We start from the raw sequence: 13972 nt of genomic DNA on the forward strand, positions 1-13972 counted from the left end.
AGAGAAGCTGGGGCTGGCAATCACAGCAGCAAGATCCTCTGCAGGCAGCTCCTCCTCTCAGCAGCCCTTGGTGCATGGGCACAGTGGGGCAGAGGGCTGGCACCCACACCTGGGTCACACTTGTGTCCCAGCACTGCTCTCTGCTGTCCTGCACAGTGCTGGCAGTGGCCAGGGCACAGCCAGGACACAGGTGCCACTGTGGCCTTGGTGCCAGGCCCCTGCTGGCCCTCAGCTGTGGTACAAGCCAGAACAGAACACACTGCTGCTTCCCCATGGGAAAAGCCCCATCACCTGTGCAGGACCAGATGCCAGCAGGTCTGAGGCATTTTCAGCACCACTCTGCTTCCCCAGGCAGCAGCAATTTCCACCTGTGGGATGAAAAACTGCAGGAGGGTCCCCACAGGACTCAGGCACCTCTGTCCCTGGCAGAGCTGTGGCTCTTGGCCAAGGGGGCCTGGATGTGCAAGAGCAGCTCCCCAGGGACCCTGGGCAATCCTTTATCTCCCCATGAGTGCACAGTGGATGGGAAAAGCCTGAGGGGACAGGAGAAAAGAGCCCTTCCTCCTCTTGCTGAGGAACAACAAGGGCTGGGGGAAGGCTCTGATGTGGGGTAAGGGGACAACAGCAGTCCTGGAGACAGGGCAGGAAAATACTTGGAGCAGTGACTGGAAAAACCTGACCCAAAGCAGCCAAGTTCCAATGCAGACACAAGTCTGGGTGACACCACTGCCAGGAGCTGGCCAGAGCTGGGCTCCCCCTGCCCAGGCTTTCTCAGAGCAGCCAGGCTTTGACTGCAGGGAGAAAGAAAAAGGGGAAATGTCAAACAATTGGATATTTTCCTCTTTTTCAACACCAAATTGTTCTGTCAGGGGAAACAGAACCCTTTGCATCCTATCTCAACACAGGCAGTGATGGGCAGTCCTCAGAAGTCTGATGCAAGGAGACAAGCCAGTACTATGCCAGGTCTTTTCTGTTTAATTCCATATTTCACTGTGTTTCTGGTTTTCAGGGCTCTCTGAGGCAGCAGTCTGTCCATCTGCTCTTGGCCCACCCCACTGCTCTCCGTGCTGGGTGTCCTTGGGTGTCCCCAGGCAGCTCCTTCCACACAGGGCACAGCCAGGGCTCACTTCACCTTGGAGCTGAACATCAGGAAACCATACAAACTCCCTTTCCTCCTGCCCCTCATTCATAAATTTAATAAAATAACAATAATAATAATAATAACAATAATAATAATAATAATTAAAACAAAGGCTTATTGGAGCTGTTTCTGCTCAACTTTCCACAGTCTCTTTTCATGTCACTCTCTGTAATCAGATTTTTCAAGAAATACTGTGAGAAAAAAAGAATAATAATAATAATAATTATTATTATTAGAATAATAAAAAGCATCTGGAACCAGCTCAGAAGATTTCTAATGCTTTTCAGCTTGACTGACTTGGAGTGCATTGACCACACCATTTATATTTTCTTCAGGTACCTGCAAGAAAACAAAAAGAAAGGTCATGTTCCAGCAAAAGGGGTGACAAGGCAAAGAGAGGCAGGAGACAAAGCCAGACCAGTCCCTGGGTTCCACACTGTTGTCTGCTATCACAAAAGTTTCACACCTTGTTGGTGTTTTCTTGTGGGCAGCTCCTCAGAGCACTGACTCTTTCTTCTTCACAAAGCAGCCAGCTGACTCCAGTTCCCCGCTCACCCAGCCATTCCACTCTTTTATAACATCTTCTCCTCACTGCTCACAGCTGTGGCCTGTTCAAGTCAGGCCTGCTCCTATCTTTGATAATTGGCCCAGCTGCAACTCCTTAGGGGTAAAATTACTTTCTACACTGTCTTTATTTTCTTATATTCTATCCCCCTACAAGTCTCAAGGAGGCAGACACTTTGCTGGTTTTTGCTTACACCTGAAGTTCACTGAGAAAGGGCTCCATGCACAAGGACACCCCTGCTCAGCCATGGTACCCCCAGAGCAAACACTGTGAGACGCAAAGGTTTGCTGTTGTGTGGGGGATGCCACAGCCAATTATTTTGGGGTTTCTCTGATGTTGCACTGTGATGTCCTGGTTTGCCTCAGATACCCTGAAGATTCCTTCCCCAGGTGTGTCAGTCACCTCTCCTTTCCCCTCCCAGCCCTGTCTTGTCAGTCCTGGCATTCCAGACGGGCACTGAGTGATTGGCAGATCCAAAGGATGCCCTCTACCCCTGGGGGGCATTGGGCCATCCAGGTGTCCTTTGTCCCTTTGTCCCTCCCCTCCTGTCCCTGCTTGGTGGCTCCCTGCCCCTTCCCTGCCCCTCTCCCCGGGATTAAAGGAGCAGCAACCACGGGCTCAGGGAGTTCTGTTGGAGCTGGTGCTGCATTCAGAGGCCTGTGGGCCAGAATAAAGCTCTGCATCCAAACCCTCCATCAGAACCGACTCCTTTCCTTCACCATCGCCTTAAAGCTTCTCCACAGAGGGGAACCTGAGGAGCAGCCCCTGTTATGGGGGGAATCTCCATCCCAGCACCACCAGAGCTCCTGCAGGCCTGGACTTGTCCCCACGGGCCCAGTGCAGCACTCAGCCAGGCAAAAGTGTCTGTGGGGTCAAACACCACACACCCAGCCAGCCCAAAGTGTCTGTGGGGTGAAACACCACACACCCACAGCCAAAAGTGTCTGTGGGGTGAAACACCACACACCCACCAGCCCAAAGTGTCTGTGGGGTGAAACACCACAGTGCCGCTGTTTCGTTCAGCAGCAGGGCCAGACGAGCTCAGGCACATCCTGTCCATCTATATTGGTATTATTCCAATACTCTCTGCTCTTCCTGTCCCCTCCTTTCCCTTCCCTTTGCTGGTGAAGCACTTGCAGCCAGGAGCTGACTCATGCCAGGTGCTGATGGATTTGTGTGGCTGCCTGAGGGCTCCATGAGGCTCTGGGGGCACCCTACAGGTTTGGGACCTGCAGGTGGGGATGGGAAGGCCATGGAGGGTGACAGGAGAGCACACCCAACAGAAGAGGAAGAGAGCTACCAGTCTGTTTGTGGTGCTTTCTTATCCAGCCTTGTGAGGAGATTTAACCATAGAAATCTGTATTATTAATGATGACTTTTCATGCTTACTGCAAGAAAAACAAAACCTCTTGTTACAAAAGATGCAAAATATCTCAGAGTGACTGTCACTGGTAGAGAAGAAGATCAAAAGTAAAGTTACATCTAGCAGAAAAAGTGTGTCTGAACTCTACATAAACTCCAAGACACTGGCAGCTCTTGAAAAGTGGAAAGAGGACTGAGGGAAAAATAAATTATCCCTAAGTTGCTGCAAAAAGCCAATATAATTCATATCAAGTACATTGAAGAAGGAACTGTCTCCTCTACAAGGTATTTAAGGCCAAGACTACAATACCTGGATTCACTGGACACTCTCAAGAGCTCAGACAGTGGAAATACAACTGTTTGTGTCTTTCTGTGAGGTTTTTAACAAAACTGAGGAAAAAGCCCATGAGAAATAACAAGAAAAACATTCAATTTTCCAATAGGAAGATGGAATAACAGCAGTCAACTCTGATGCTGTGAGAACAAAAGTCATTTGAAAAGGAAGAAAATAATCTTAAAACAAGCATCCAGCAAACTCTTCTGGTTTAGATGGAAAAGCCCAGGACACCTCCCCCATAGGGAACAGGATTTTGAGGCAGGACTCTCCACTGCCTCTCCTTCATCATTTTTCCCAGCACACTGAACACTGCAGTGCAAGGAGCTGTTTGACTTTTCCTCTACGTAAGATAATGAGGAAAGACATAGTTGTAATTTTTTTTAACCACAGTGATGCTCAGTGGGTCTCTCTCTCTCTGATTCCTCAGCACTGGACAGTACCAGGAGGAAGCAGCTCTGGGCAGCTGATTTGACCTGCACAGACCCATCTCCTCCAGGAAACACAGGGCTCCTTCCCTGAGCCCCCTAACAGCACAGAAATTATATCAGTCACCCCACAAAGGTTTTGGCAGGGTTTTCTCCAGGACAGATGTGCAAACAGATTTGATTTGTAGGACCCATCCTAGTTTGCCACCAGTGGAGGAGTAGAGTTCTCCCTCTCCCTGCCCCCTGGAAATGACCCCTGTCCAAGGCAGCTGGTGCTCTGTGCTCCCTTCTCAGGTGGAGTGCAGAACAAAGCACTGACCAGCAAGGGAGAACCAAAGCTCCAAATTACATCCCAGACACAGCTCCAGCGTCTTGGGAAGCAAAATGCTGGTGAAAGACAGCAAGACACCAGTGGACATGAGGCAGCAAGAGCAGAGTACCTGGAAAGGCAACTCTTCCTCCTTGCCCTCTCTAGAGGGAGCTGATAACCATGATTCTGTCCAGGCTGGCCCTGCATCACCAGGGGACACACCAGAGACCTGGAGGTTCCCATCTCAACATTGTCTCCCAAAGGGATTTTGTCTCTAGCACAAGTCCTGATTACCAGGGCAAACATCTACAGCTACAGCATGGCAGGAAGATCTGAGTATTACACCCAGGTCAAATTAAAAATAAGTAACAAAAAGCACCTTAGGATGCACAGGAACAAACAAACACCAGATCAAAGTGAACAACACATTTTTATACAGTGCTCTAAATTGCTGACAATAGGTACTGAACTACCTTAATTAAAGAAAGGGAGAATTTAGAGAAAGGGTTCAAGATACATTTAGTCCTCAAGGAATGTCACTAGAAGTCAAAGTATCTGGGTAGCAAAGTTAAGGAAAATACGACAAAATCTAGGTCAGGTCTTGGCCAACAAAACCACCCTAGAGCAACAAGCATCCAGCCCAGCCAGCACACCCAGAGCAACGTCTGGCAAAAAATGCCTGGACCTTCCAAAGGATGGAAGGGTTTGACAACTGGAACAGCACTGTCCAGGTGAAAAGGCTTTTAAAACCATACATAAAGAAAATGGTAAGGAGCAAAGAAAACCACTGAAACACTGCTTTGAGTAAGGAAGACCTGCATGGCCCCCAACACCCTGCCAGCTGCTGGGAGCAGGATGTGTGGGCTGGAGGCAGCAGGATGAGCACTCTGAGAAGGTGGAGCTGCCTGCAGAGTCATTGCAATTGTCTGTTGTAAGTTTTCAGCCACAGATCTATTTTAGCTGATAGGGCTGAGCTCTCCAGATATGGCTTGACATGTAGAAGCACTCTGCACCTTGTGCTCTGCACAGAAAGTGCACACCTGGGGCCACACAATGGGCAGAAATGGGAGGCAAAGCTAACAGTATTGATTTTTAAATGGTGTTTTATTAGCTTATCTTATCAGCACAGTTAATATTAAAAAATATAAGACAAACATATATAACACTCTGACCTTTGCTATCTGAAATAATATTTACTTTTACTCTTTACACACATGACCCATCAGCTGTGAATGGTTCACACCAACTGTGCAAAAATAAAGTCATTATAAAAGCCCCAAACCTGCTCTGATCTCACTAGAGTTTTTACAGGTCAAAGGTAGGACCTCAATAGTGAATTTGCAAGTGATGGAAAGAGAAGTATAATGCAATAAAGGACACATTTAAGAAAAAAAAAAAAAAAGAATAGTATAAAGCAGCTGACTCCCTCCTTCAGGACTGGGGAAATGGGTTCCAAGAAAAATGCCATCCCATTTGTGGCTACAGGCATTGCATTTTCCCTTTCTAGGGAAATTCCTCATTTTAGAGGGTGTCTTCTCTACAAAGGAAGAGCAGAGGTAGGCTTAGAAAGTAAAATATCAGTACAAAAAAATGAAGAGAACTCTCCAAGGATGGCAAGACTCTCATGTTGATGACTGTGCTTAAGCTGCTGATGGGAACTCATGAGAACAAACATGGGAACAACCTTATCTGCTCCAAAATCACCTTCTCCTGCTGTGCTGGCAATTCTTGCTTGTTTATCACAAACCAGGAAGATGCAGGGACAGCAGAGCTAAGGGATGGGTCTCAGAAAGCAAAGGTTAGGACAGGGCAGACACCAAGAGATGAAGGCAGGGGTCTGCTACTGGTGCACTGTCCAGAAAGTTCCCAGCACACAAAGGCACCTGTGATGGCCCTTCCTTAAGGGCAAGGAAGCGCCTAAGGAAGCACCTGAGGGTCTGGAGCCTGCAACTACTTTTGGAAGCAAATAGAAGAGTTTGTGCCTGTTTCTAATAGAAGATACATGTGCAGTGAAAGAAGGTGCTCAGGGAGGGTGTGAAGTTTCCACCACTGCAGGTAAGGACTGAGACCAACACTCACTAACACAGCTTTGCCTTGGGTAGGGCCAGGCTTGGTTCAGGAGCCTCTCTCCCAGGGCAGGGACAGCCAGGAGAAGACAGGAATTTGCTGGGCTGGAGCAAAGGCACTCCAACGAGCTATCCAGATTAGAAGAGACATTCTCATAATGTTTTCTCCTAAGGAAAGATCTCCCCTACTCCAGAGAAGCTGTTTCCATACTCACCAAGGCGTGATCAAACTTAAAAGTACTGATGTAGTAGGCTGGGATGTCAGCTGCAGCCAAAGGCTCAGAAATCTGAGCGACAATTCCACATTCATCTGTGGAGAGAAAACATCAAACATTGTCTGCAGGGGCTTGCAAAAGTCTCAGAGATCACCAGCTCCATGCCTACATATGGAGAAGTTTGTCTTCACAAACTCCAATCAGAAGGAATCTGTAATAAAATGTGTTTTTTCTCACAGAATCGAGGTTTTGGGCCCCAATAAAACATATGAAGTTTGTCTTCACAAACTCCAAATAAAAAGAATCTCTGCAATAAAATGTATTTTTTCTCACAGAATCAAGCTTTTGGGCCACAACAAAATATATGGAGAAGTTTGTCTTCACAAACTCCTATCAGAAGGAATCTCTGTAATAAAATGTGTTTTTTCTCACAGAATCGAGTTTTTGGGCCACAACAATACATTGCACATTTAGTTTTATAACCTTCTTTTTGCTACAGAGAAAAACATTTTCCAAAGGCACAAAACCAGTAGAACTGGAATGATTTAGAGGTCCAAAGAAAGGCACTGAACAATGTTCAACAAGAAAGCACAAAACCCAGCCCCTTATATCTTTAACATCCATTTCTCTGTTATTGAACACTTGGCCCTGCAACCCTGAAGGAGGAGATGCTGACCCATTAGTCAGCCTGGACACATGGTTCCTGGGCTACAGCCCACCACAGCCCCTGAAACAGGATTTCACACAGTGAAAGCTGGAGTTTTACTCAATCAAATTCAACATTTGAACTTGATTTGAAATGAACATATTTAAACCTCAAATATTTAGGGGCCTGGTCAATGTCCTGATGTGCTATCAATGACATATCATGCTATTTCTATATGTTTGCCTCAATGATATGTGAAGAGAAAATTTCCTTCTTGCCACTTTTGGTAGTCAGGTGTAGAAGTTGCAACTAAATGCAAAAATTGGCCCAATGTTTTTCAGAAATGTTCTTGAAGTTTGTATTTTCTAAGTGGTTTAGAGCCCCCAGGAAGGAGCCATTGCGTTTCCTGAAGATCAGGCCTTTGTTGCATTATTCAGATCAGACCCTTAAAATTGCAGGGGACATAGAAATAACAAGAACACTCCTGCAGACATGAAGCATTTGCTCTGTGCTACTTAGGACCAATATTCTTTTGAGTAGGGAAAACATGTGCAGGACTGGATGTGAAACACATCTGTGAACAAGGCTTCTGCTTGAACTGCTGTAAATCTATAAAAAGTCCACTAGAATCACAGAATTACCAAAGCACTGCACTGGAGTATGACACTGCTTTCTGAGCACTGATTTCAGTAATCTACAATGAATTCCCACCTTTTAGTCCAGTTTTTTTGTTTAACCAAAGCCCCAGCTGTAGCCACCCCAAAGTCCAGCAGATGAATGCAATGCAGCTGGAACTGTAGCAGGTAGCACTTTTAGGAGTATATTCAGAAGTCAAACTATCAAATAGTTTGACATTTGATTTAACATTTAATAGGAGTGAGGCTTCTGTTTGAAAATCTCAGCTCACAAAATCATGTTAAGCTGCTGGCTCTTAAAAGCATCAGCCTCAGATGGATTTTTCCATACTCCTTGAAGGGCCTGAGGTGACTGCCTGCCTGCAACCAACTGATCCTCCAAATGTCACTTACCAAAGCCAAGAGGCTGCCCACCAATCCTCACCATCTTCCAGAGCTCACCAGATGCACTTGTAAACAACAAATTATTAGGAAATCTGTAAAAAAAAAAAGGAACACCAAAGATAGCAATTAAAGCACAGCAGTGTGCCAGATTCTGCCTGTGGGGGATCTGCTCTTCCTGCATCCTTGAGATGTTTGAAGCCAACAATAACAGGGAGTAGCTTGGGCAAACTGGAAAACTCAAGGCAGGTGGGGCAGATGCACCTGCCTGATCCTCCAGATATCCTGTGGCAAATCAGCAATTCCTGCTGGAGGTGGGCATAGGTACCCACAGAGGCAAGGAAAAAATCTGTAACAGGCTGTGCTCCAGCTTTACAAATGCTGAAACTGTGAAGGTTTGATTTGAGCTGCATCTGGAAACACCTAGGGATGGATTCCATGCCTGCTCTCAGGAATGTGAACAGTGACCATCAGTGCTTTTTCCATCCCATCCTGGGACCACTGCAGAGGTCTCAATTTCTTCGCAGGAGGAAGAAGACCCAAGGCTTAGAGAGCTGCCCAAGGTGAAGCAGGCAGCCTGGGAGAGAGGAGAATTGGCTCCCCAGATCTCCCACAGCCCAGGCTGAAGCTCCAGCCCTCTGGCTCCTCTTAAGACAGACAAAGTTTACTCCAATAGGGTCAAAGAAACTTTTAGGAGGGAGATTTATTACTTTGAAAAACAAGTCCAAGGGGCAGGGGACTTATCCCCAAGAACCAAACCCAAACTGAGAGCCTGCTGTGCTGCACAGCTGCAGACACACACACACACACACAGAGGGTGACTGCTCAGCAGCTGGCTCCTTCCTTGCTGGACAAACAAGTCATGGGCTCCCACTGCCAGTGATGATTTGGGACATTATCATCATAACAAGACTCTGAACCAAGCCCATCCATGTGTAAAAGCAGAGCAGGAGGACAGCATCACTGACATCCCCACCCTGATTTTGGCCTTTAGCAGGAAAACTTCAAACCTACACCAGGTTTTCCTTTTGGGTTTTGCTCTTACAAGCACAGCTAATGAGTAACAGAATAGAAGTGCAAAAATCACTTTGCTCCAGTATTCCTCTTTTGAAAGTGAGATAACCCTAGATCACATTGATTTGTGATTTCACTGAGGGCTTGGACAGACCAGTCTAAAATTTAGGCACTGGAACTAAAATGCCAGATTTTACTCAGAAAAGTGACAGGGTGTACAGGCCCATGACACCCATACAAGACAGTCCAAATAATTAACATGGAGGAGTCTAAGCTGCTTCCTGCTCCTTAGAGAACATCCCTTTTCTAAAGATCTTTTTCTAAGATCAAGGCTCACCTCTGCTGTGTCTGGACATCCATGACCAGGGAGATGTAACCCTCAATGAGAGAAAAGGAGAAAAAGCGAATATGTCCCGAGTCTTCGTTGCCCACCACTGAGTCTTTTACTCTGAAGAAACAGAAGAGAACTACATTAACTGTGGCTAGAAGAGCACAAAAATGGGTTTTTAAAGCAGATATAGCCAGTGAAACCAGAAATGTTCTTATATTGACTTAGGGAAGTGACACTGAGTTCTGTTGTATTATACTGATTTTATTTTTTTATTTTGCAGGTGGGAAACGATCCAGTCCCCACAACTGACAAAACTCTCCATCCCTTCCTCGAGGTCCCCTCACAAGGAGCTGTGGGCCAGGAGCCATGGGCACCAAGGGGCAGGAATACAGCCAGCTGTGCATGCTCTGACCCTGTGTGGACATGGACACTGACCACATGGCTACTGTCACCCTCACTCTGAGAAAGCTCAGCTTTCCAAAGCCAGCAGATGTCTTTGGTACCCTCAATCACCTGCTTGGCTTCCACCTCTCAGGATAACACTCTTGGGCCTGTGAAACCTCCCTCCCTTCCTCAGTGCAGAGCACTGGAGCAGCACAAGGCCACAGCAGATCCCTGTGGATCCTCTGGCACCCCAAAGGAGCAATCTGTGCCTCCAGACACTGCACACCTCTCCTGGAAGCCCCATCTCCCTGCAGGACCTACCCATTGGAGTAAAACATGACATCCATCAGGAGTGTAGCAACAGTGGGAAGGGTATCTGGATCCAGGCTGGTGACACAGAACATATTGCTTGGGCTGGAGAGAGGATGAATGACAGGCCTCTGAACTGAAAGAGAGAACACAGACACACAGAGCTATGAAGCCACATCTGCAGCAGGCTCCTGTCCCATCAGCTGTGCTATCCATGCCCTGGCAAGGGTCACAGAGAAAGCTGACAGTATTTGTAAGGCAGTGCCTCAGTGCTGAAGCCCTGCTGGCTCTCAGACAGGGAATGAGGGGACTGTGGATGATCTGCTCCTCTGCTGGTCTCCCTAAGGCATAGGGTGAGGCCACCCTGCATACCCTGCCCAGCTCTCTGCTCTGAGGGGCTTTCAGGCCATTGGGTGCATCCACACAATGTGAGGAGCAAGCTAAAGGAGGGGCCAAGAGAAACTGGAAAATGGAAAAAAATGTAGGTTTCTACCATTTAAAGGCAGGGCTATGGAAGGCTGTGGTTGCTGGCAGTCCATCCTATTTTCCCTCACTTCTGGGGACCTATTTTGCCATAATATCTTGGAAAATTAAAACCCAGCTGCCACACAGCAGTTTGTCAGACAGATTGCAGCCAGTAGCTGAGAATAAGCCAGCATTTAGGCATGCAACCAACAGAACATCACAGCAAACTGTGGGCTGGTGCATTATCAACATGTGTTCACTCTGCCCTTTCCTGATGCTTTTTTTCTTTAAGATTCATTTTCTTAAACAAGGTGATTGTTAGCTCTTGAGTGATGAAACTGAGTGGCACTTCATAATAACTGATCCCTGCTTTGTCTAGTTATGGGCAAAAAATTACACACATGTCTGTACGCAAGCATATGTTTGAAAGTTGTTCCTTTTCCTGATTGTGCCCTTTGGCTTGATATTTGCTCCTTTAGCCTGCAAACATCCTAAGGGTCTGTACAGCCCTGGGCTCATTGTGGCTTTGATCCTCACAGAACAATCTTCTCTGTGCATCACTGCAATACTTAAACAAGCTTTTAAAGAAGCCATTTTCCTTTGGAATGTTGAGGCATGGAAATATGGGCCACAGACAACATTATTTTTGCAACTGCAACAAACTTTACTTTAGCTTTCTGTCCTACCAAAGGCATGTCTTCTCTAGAAAAACTAGCATTAAAAGGCCAAATTCAGCCAAACTTACTAGCACTGCTCAGAAAGTTAAGAACCTACTCAAATCCTTGGTTGTACTCAGAGAGGCTTGTAAGATTGCAATCTTAAGAAAATATTCATCGAAATGCTGAAGGAAGCCAGGAGACAGAACTTCCACCCCATGTGTCAGGGAGACCAAATCCCTGGCCAGCTGGTGCTTACCTAGTTTTGGTTTGACAAATCCATTTGTTACCCCAAAGTCATCAGCAGCCACTGTCTCCCCATTCACTACTCTGAGGATGGTGAACTCGGCAGCCAGCGTGTGCATCACGAAGGGCAGGTCTCGCTCACGCACCTGAGGGGACAACAGCATCATCTGGGCATGGTGTTATGGAATCCTCTGGATATCTGGTATATGGTGTTATCTGGGTATTTTATATTATGGTTTTATCTGGATATGCACCAGAAATGACAAAACCCTGCAGTGGAGGGTACACACCTTTAGGTCACAGCAAAGTGGACATGACTCCTGCTTGAGTTACCATTTAGGTGTATCTTTAGAGGAGCACACTGGGTGATATCACTGGCAGTATCAGTAGAATTAAGCACCACAGTTCTTTTATGACTATAAAAAGAATGTGGAGATTTTTAAGGGGGAGATGCTTCACCTCTTTTCCAGCATTGCTGAAACAGCTCAGCACTGCCTGTTCTTCAGTCTTGTTTCCTCAGGAAATAAGGGTATGCCCTGTGTGCAGGCACACACACGTATGTGAGACAGAAAGTCTGTCTGTCTATAACCAAAACAACTTTGGAGCCTCTTTGCCATCATCAGCCAACCTGACAGCAGACACTACATTCTTCTAACGTTCAGAAAACCAATGTCTGAGTGATGGTGGGAAGTGCTGTATCTCCATTTCAGGAGAGACTGCTATGGGGGCTCAGCATTCATTAGTCACCAGACAACACATGACAAAAAATGTTTCATCCCATGGCAAAAACTCCTGAGATGCCAGAGGGCCTGACTACAAGGAACAGAGCTCTGGGGAAAGCAGAACTTTGGTACTTCTGCCACTCCCAGACAACTCAACAGAACTGTCAAGTCTGACAACTGTCAATTGTCAGTTGACAGATAACCTGTTCCCAGAATTGCCCAACTGAGATAACTCTGCCTGGTCCCCTCATGTGCTCTTACCAGGATGAAGTCTGTCTGATAGGTGGAGAGCATGAACACTGAGATGTTTTGGTCAGCTAGGGGTGCTATGACTGACTTGGCAATTTTGGTCACTCCGATGGGCTGGGAGCTGGAGAAGCCTCCTCCACCAGACACCACGTTGAGGGCAAGCCATGTTGCATCTGCCACGCTCAAGTGTTCCGAGGAAGGAAGTTCTGCAGAGACACAAGGGGAAGACAGAGGTTTGGTTTAGAGGCAGAGAGAGACAGGCCCACCATGTGCCAGTATGAGCTTAGCACAGACCTCAGTGCAAGGAGTGAGAAAAGCCCCCTTATCCCAACCTCCTGGCCCTCCCATGCTGCTCCACAGTTCATACTGTGACACTCCTTCATGTGCTGATTGCATCAATTTCCATGGCAGGATTCACACAGATTGTCAAGGACAACACAGAGAACTCAGCAATTCACTTGGATGCCAGTGACCAATTCTGTTGACCTTCCCAAGTGGAAACAGCCTGTGGTGGTTGTGTGGTTACAAAAGGAGAGTGCCAATGTGGGTTTAAACAAACTGTGTATTCTACTCCCCTCCACATCACTCCTGACAAACTGTCCATTGCAGGAGCTGCCCATCCCTCACCTGACACCCCAGGCCACACATTGGGTGTTAAATTAGAAAAGGGAGAAGAAGCAAACCCTTCAATGCAGGGTAGTGTTTCTTCTCACACCAATCACTCAGCTGTGGTAACTCCCCTTTGGGGAAGCACCAGCACAGTCACACCCAACCTGAAGTGGGTAATCTCTGCTAATGGACCATAATGGGCACCAACAGAATAGGAGTTGTAACTTGGACCATCAAGAAATCCCCAAAATATCCTATGACTCACATTATTACATCATTCCATTGTGAAGCTCCCCACCCTGGGGGAGGCGCTGAGCATTCCTGCCTGAACCTGAGCTACAGAATCTCAACATCACCACCACCACTGGATGGATCCAGAGGACCAGAACTTCCACAGGAACATGGCTTTTGACTGCAACCATCATTTGACAGGACTGTGATCAGCACCCTGACCAACAGGCTGTACTCTTTGTGCCATTCTTCTGTGTATCATTGCATTTATTGCAATCTTTCTATTAAATTGTAACTCCAACCTGAAATCTCTGTCAAGGTAATTCCATGAGGATTCTCCAGGTGGTTTATTTTTCAAAGCAGCACAGTGGTCTTGGACTTGAATCTCTATCATACAATTTCTCCGAACATTTAACTCAAGCTGTTCTGGCCTCTCTTGTTTCCATTTTCCCACTCTAATCTAAACCCAGATTTTGTACTCCTGCACTGGAGATGGAGGTTGACAGAGCAGCCTGGGCACTATCCCTGGTCTTTGAAGATGCAGAGCAGGCACCCTGTGCATCTGTGGGCTCCTGCCTCCATCTCTAAAGCAAGAACCACACAGCTCTGCAAGGGATGGATGGTGTAACACATGTACTAGGGATTACAAAGTAAGCAATAATAGTGCAAAGAT

General features: G+C 46.8%; 1 protein-coding gene across 6 annotated transcripts in view; it reads right to left on the reverse strand.

Annotated features, from left to right (window-relative positions):
* Nucleotides 1-1236: 1236 nt before the first annotated feature.
* CASTOR2 (cytosolic arginine sensor for mTORC1 subunit 2) overlaps nt 1237-13972 on the reverse strand; it is a 120056-nt gene continuing 107320 nt past the window's right edge. For all 6 annotated transcript variants that reach the window (XM_026796290.2, XM_026796288.2, XM_005491760.4 and 3 more), the window contains 7 exons: nt 12472-12665; nt 11502-11634; nt 10134-10257; nt 9435-9545; nt 8096-8178; nt 6422-6516; nt 1237-1480 (listed from right to left, as the gene is read on the reverse strand). In XM_026796290.2, coding sequence (XP_026652091.1) covers nt 1415-1480; nt 6422-6516; nt 8096-8178; nt 9435-9545; nt 10134-10257; nt 11502-11634; nt 12472-12665 — 806 coding nt within the window. In that variant the 3' untranslated portion in view covers nt 1237-1414. The remainder of the gene's footprint in view (nt 1481-6421; nt 6517-8095; nt 8179-9434; nt 9546-10133; nt 10258-11501; nt 11635-12471; nt 12666-13972) is intronic.

Source organism: Zonotrichia albicollis, chromosome 22, assembly GCF_047830755.1.
Source record: "Zonotrichia albicollis isolate bZonAlb1 chromosome 22, bZonAlb1.hap1, whole genome shotgun sequence".
In the NCBI taxonomy this organism is placed as follows: Eukaryota; Metazoa; Chordata; class Aves; order Passeriformes; family Passerellidae; genus Zonotrichia; species Zonotrichia albicollis.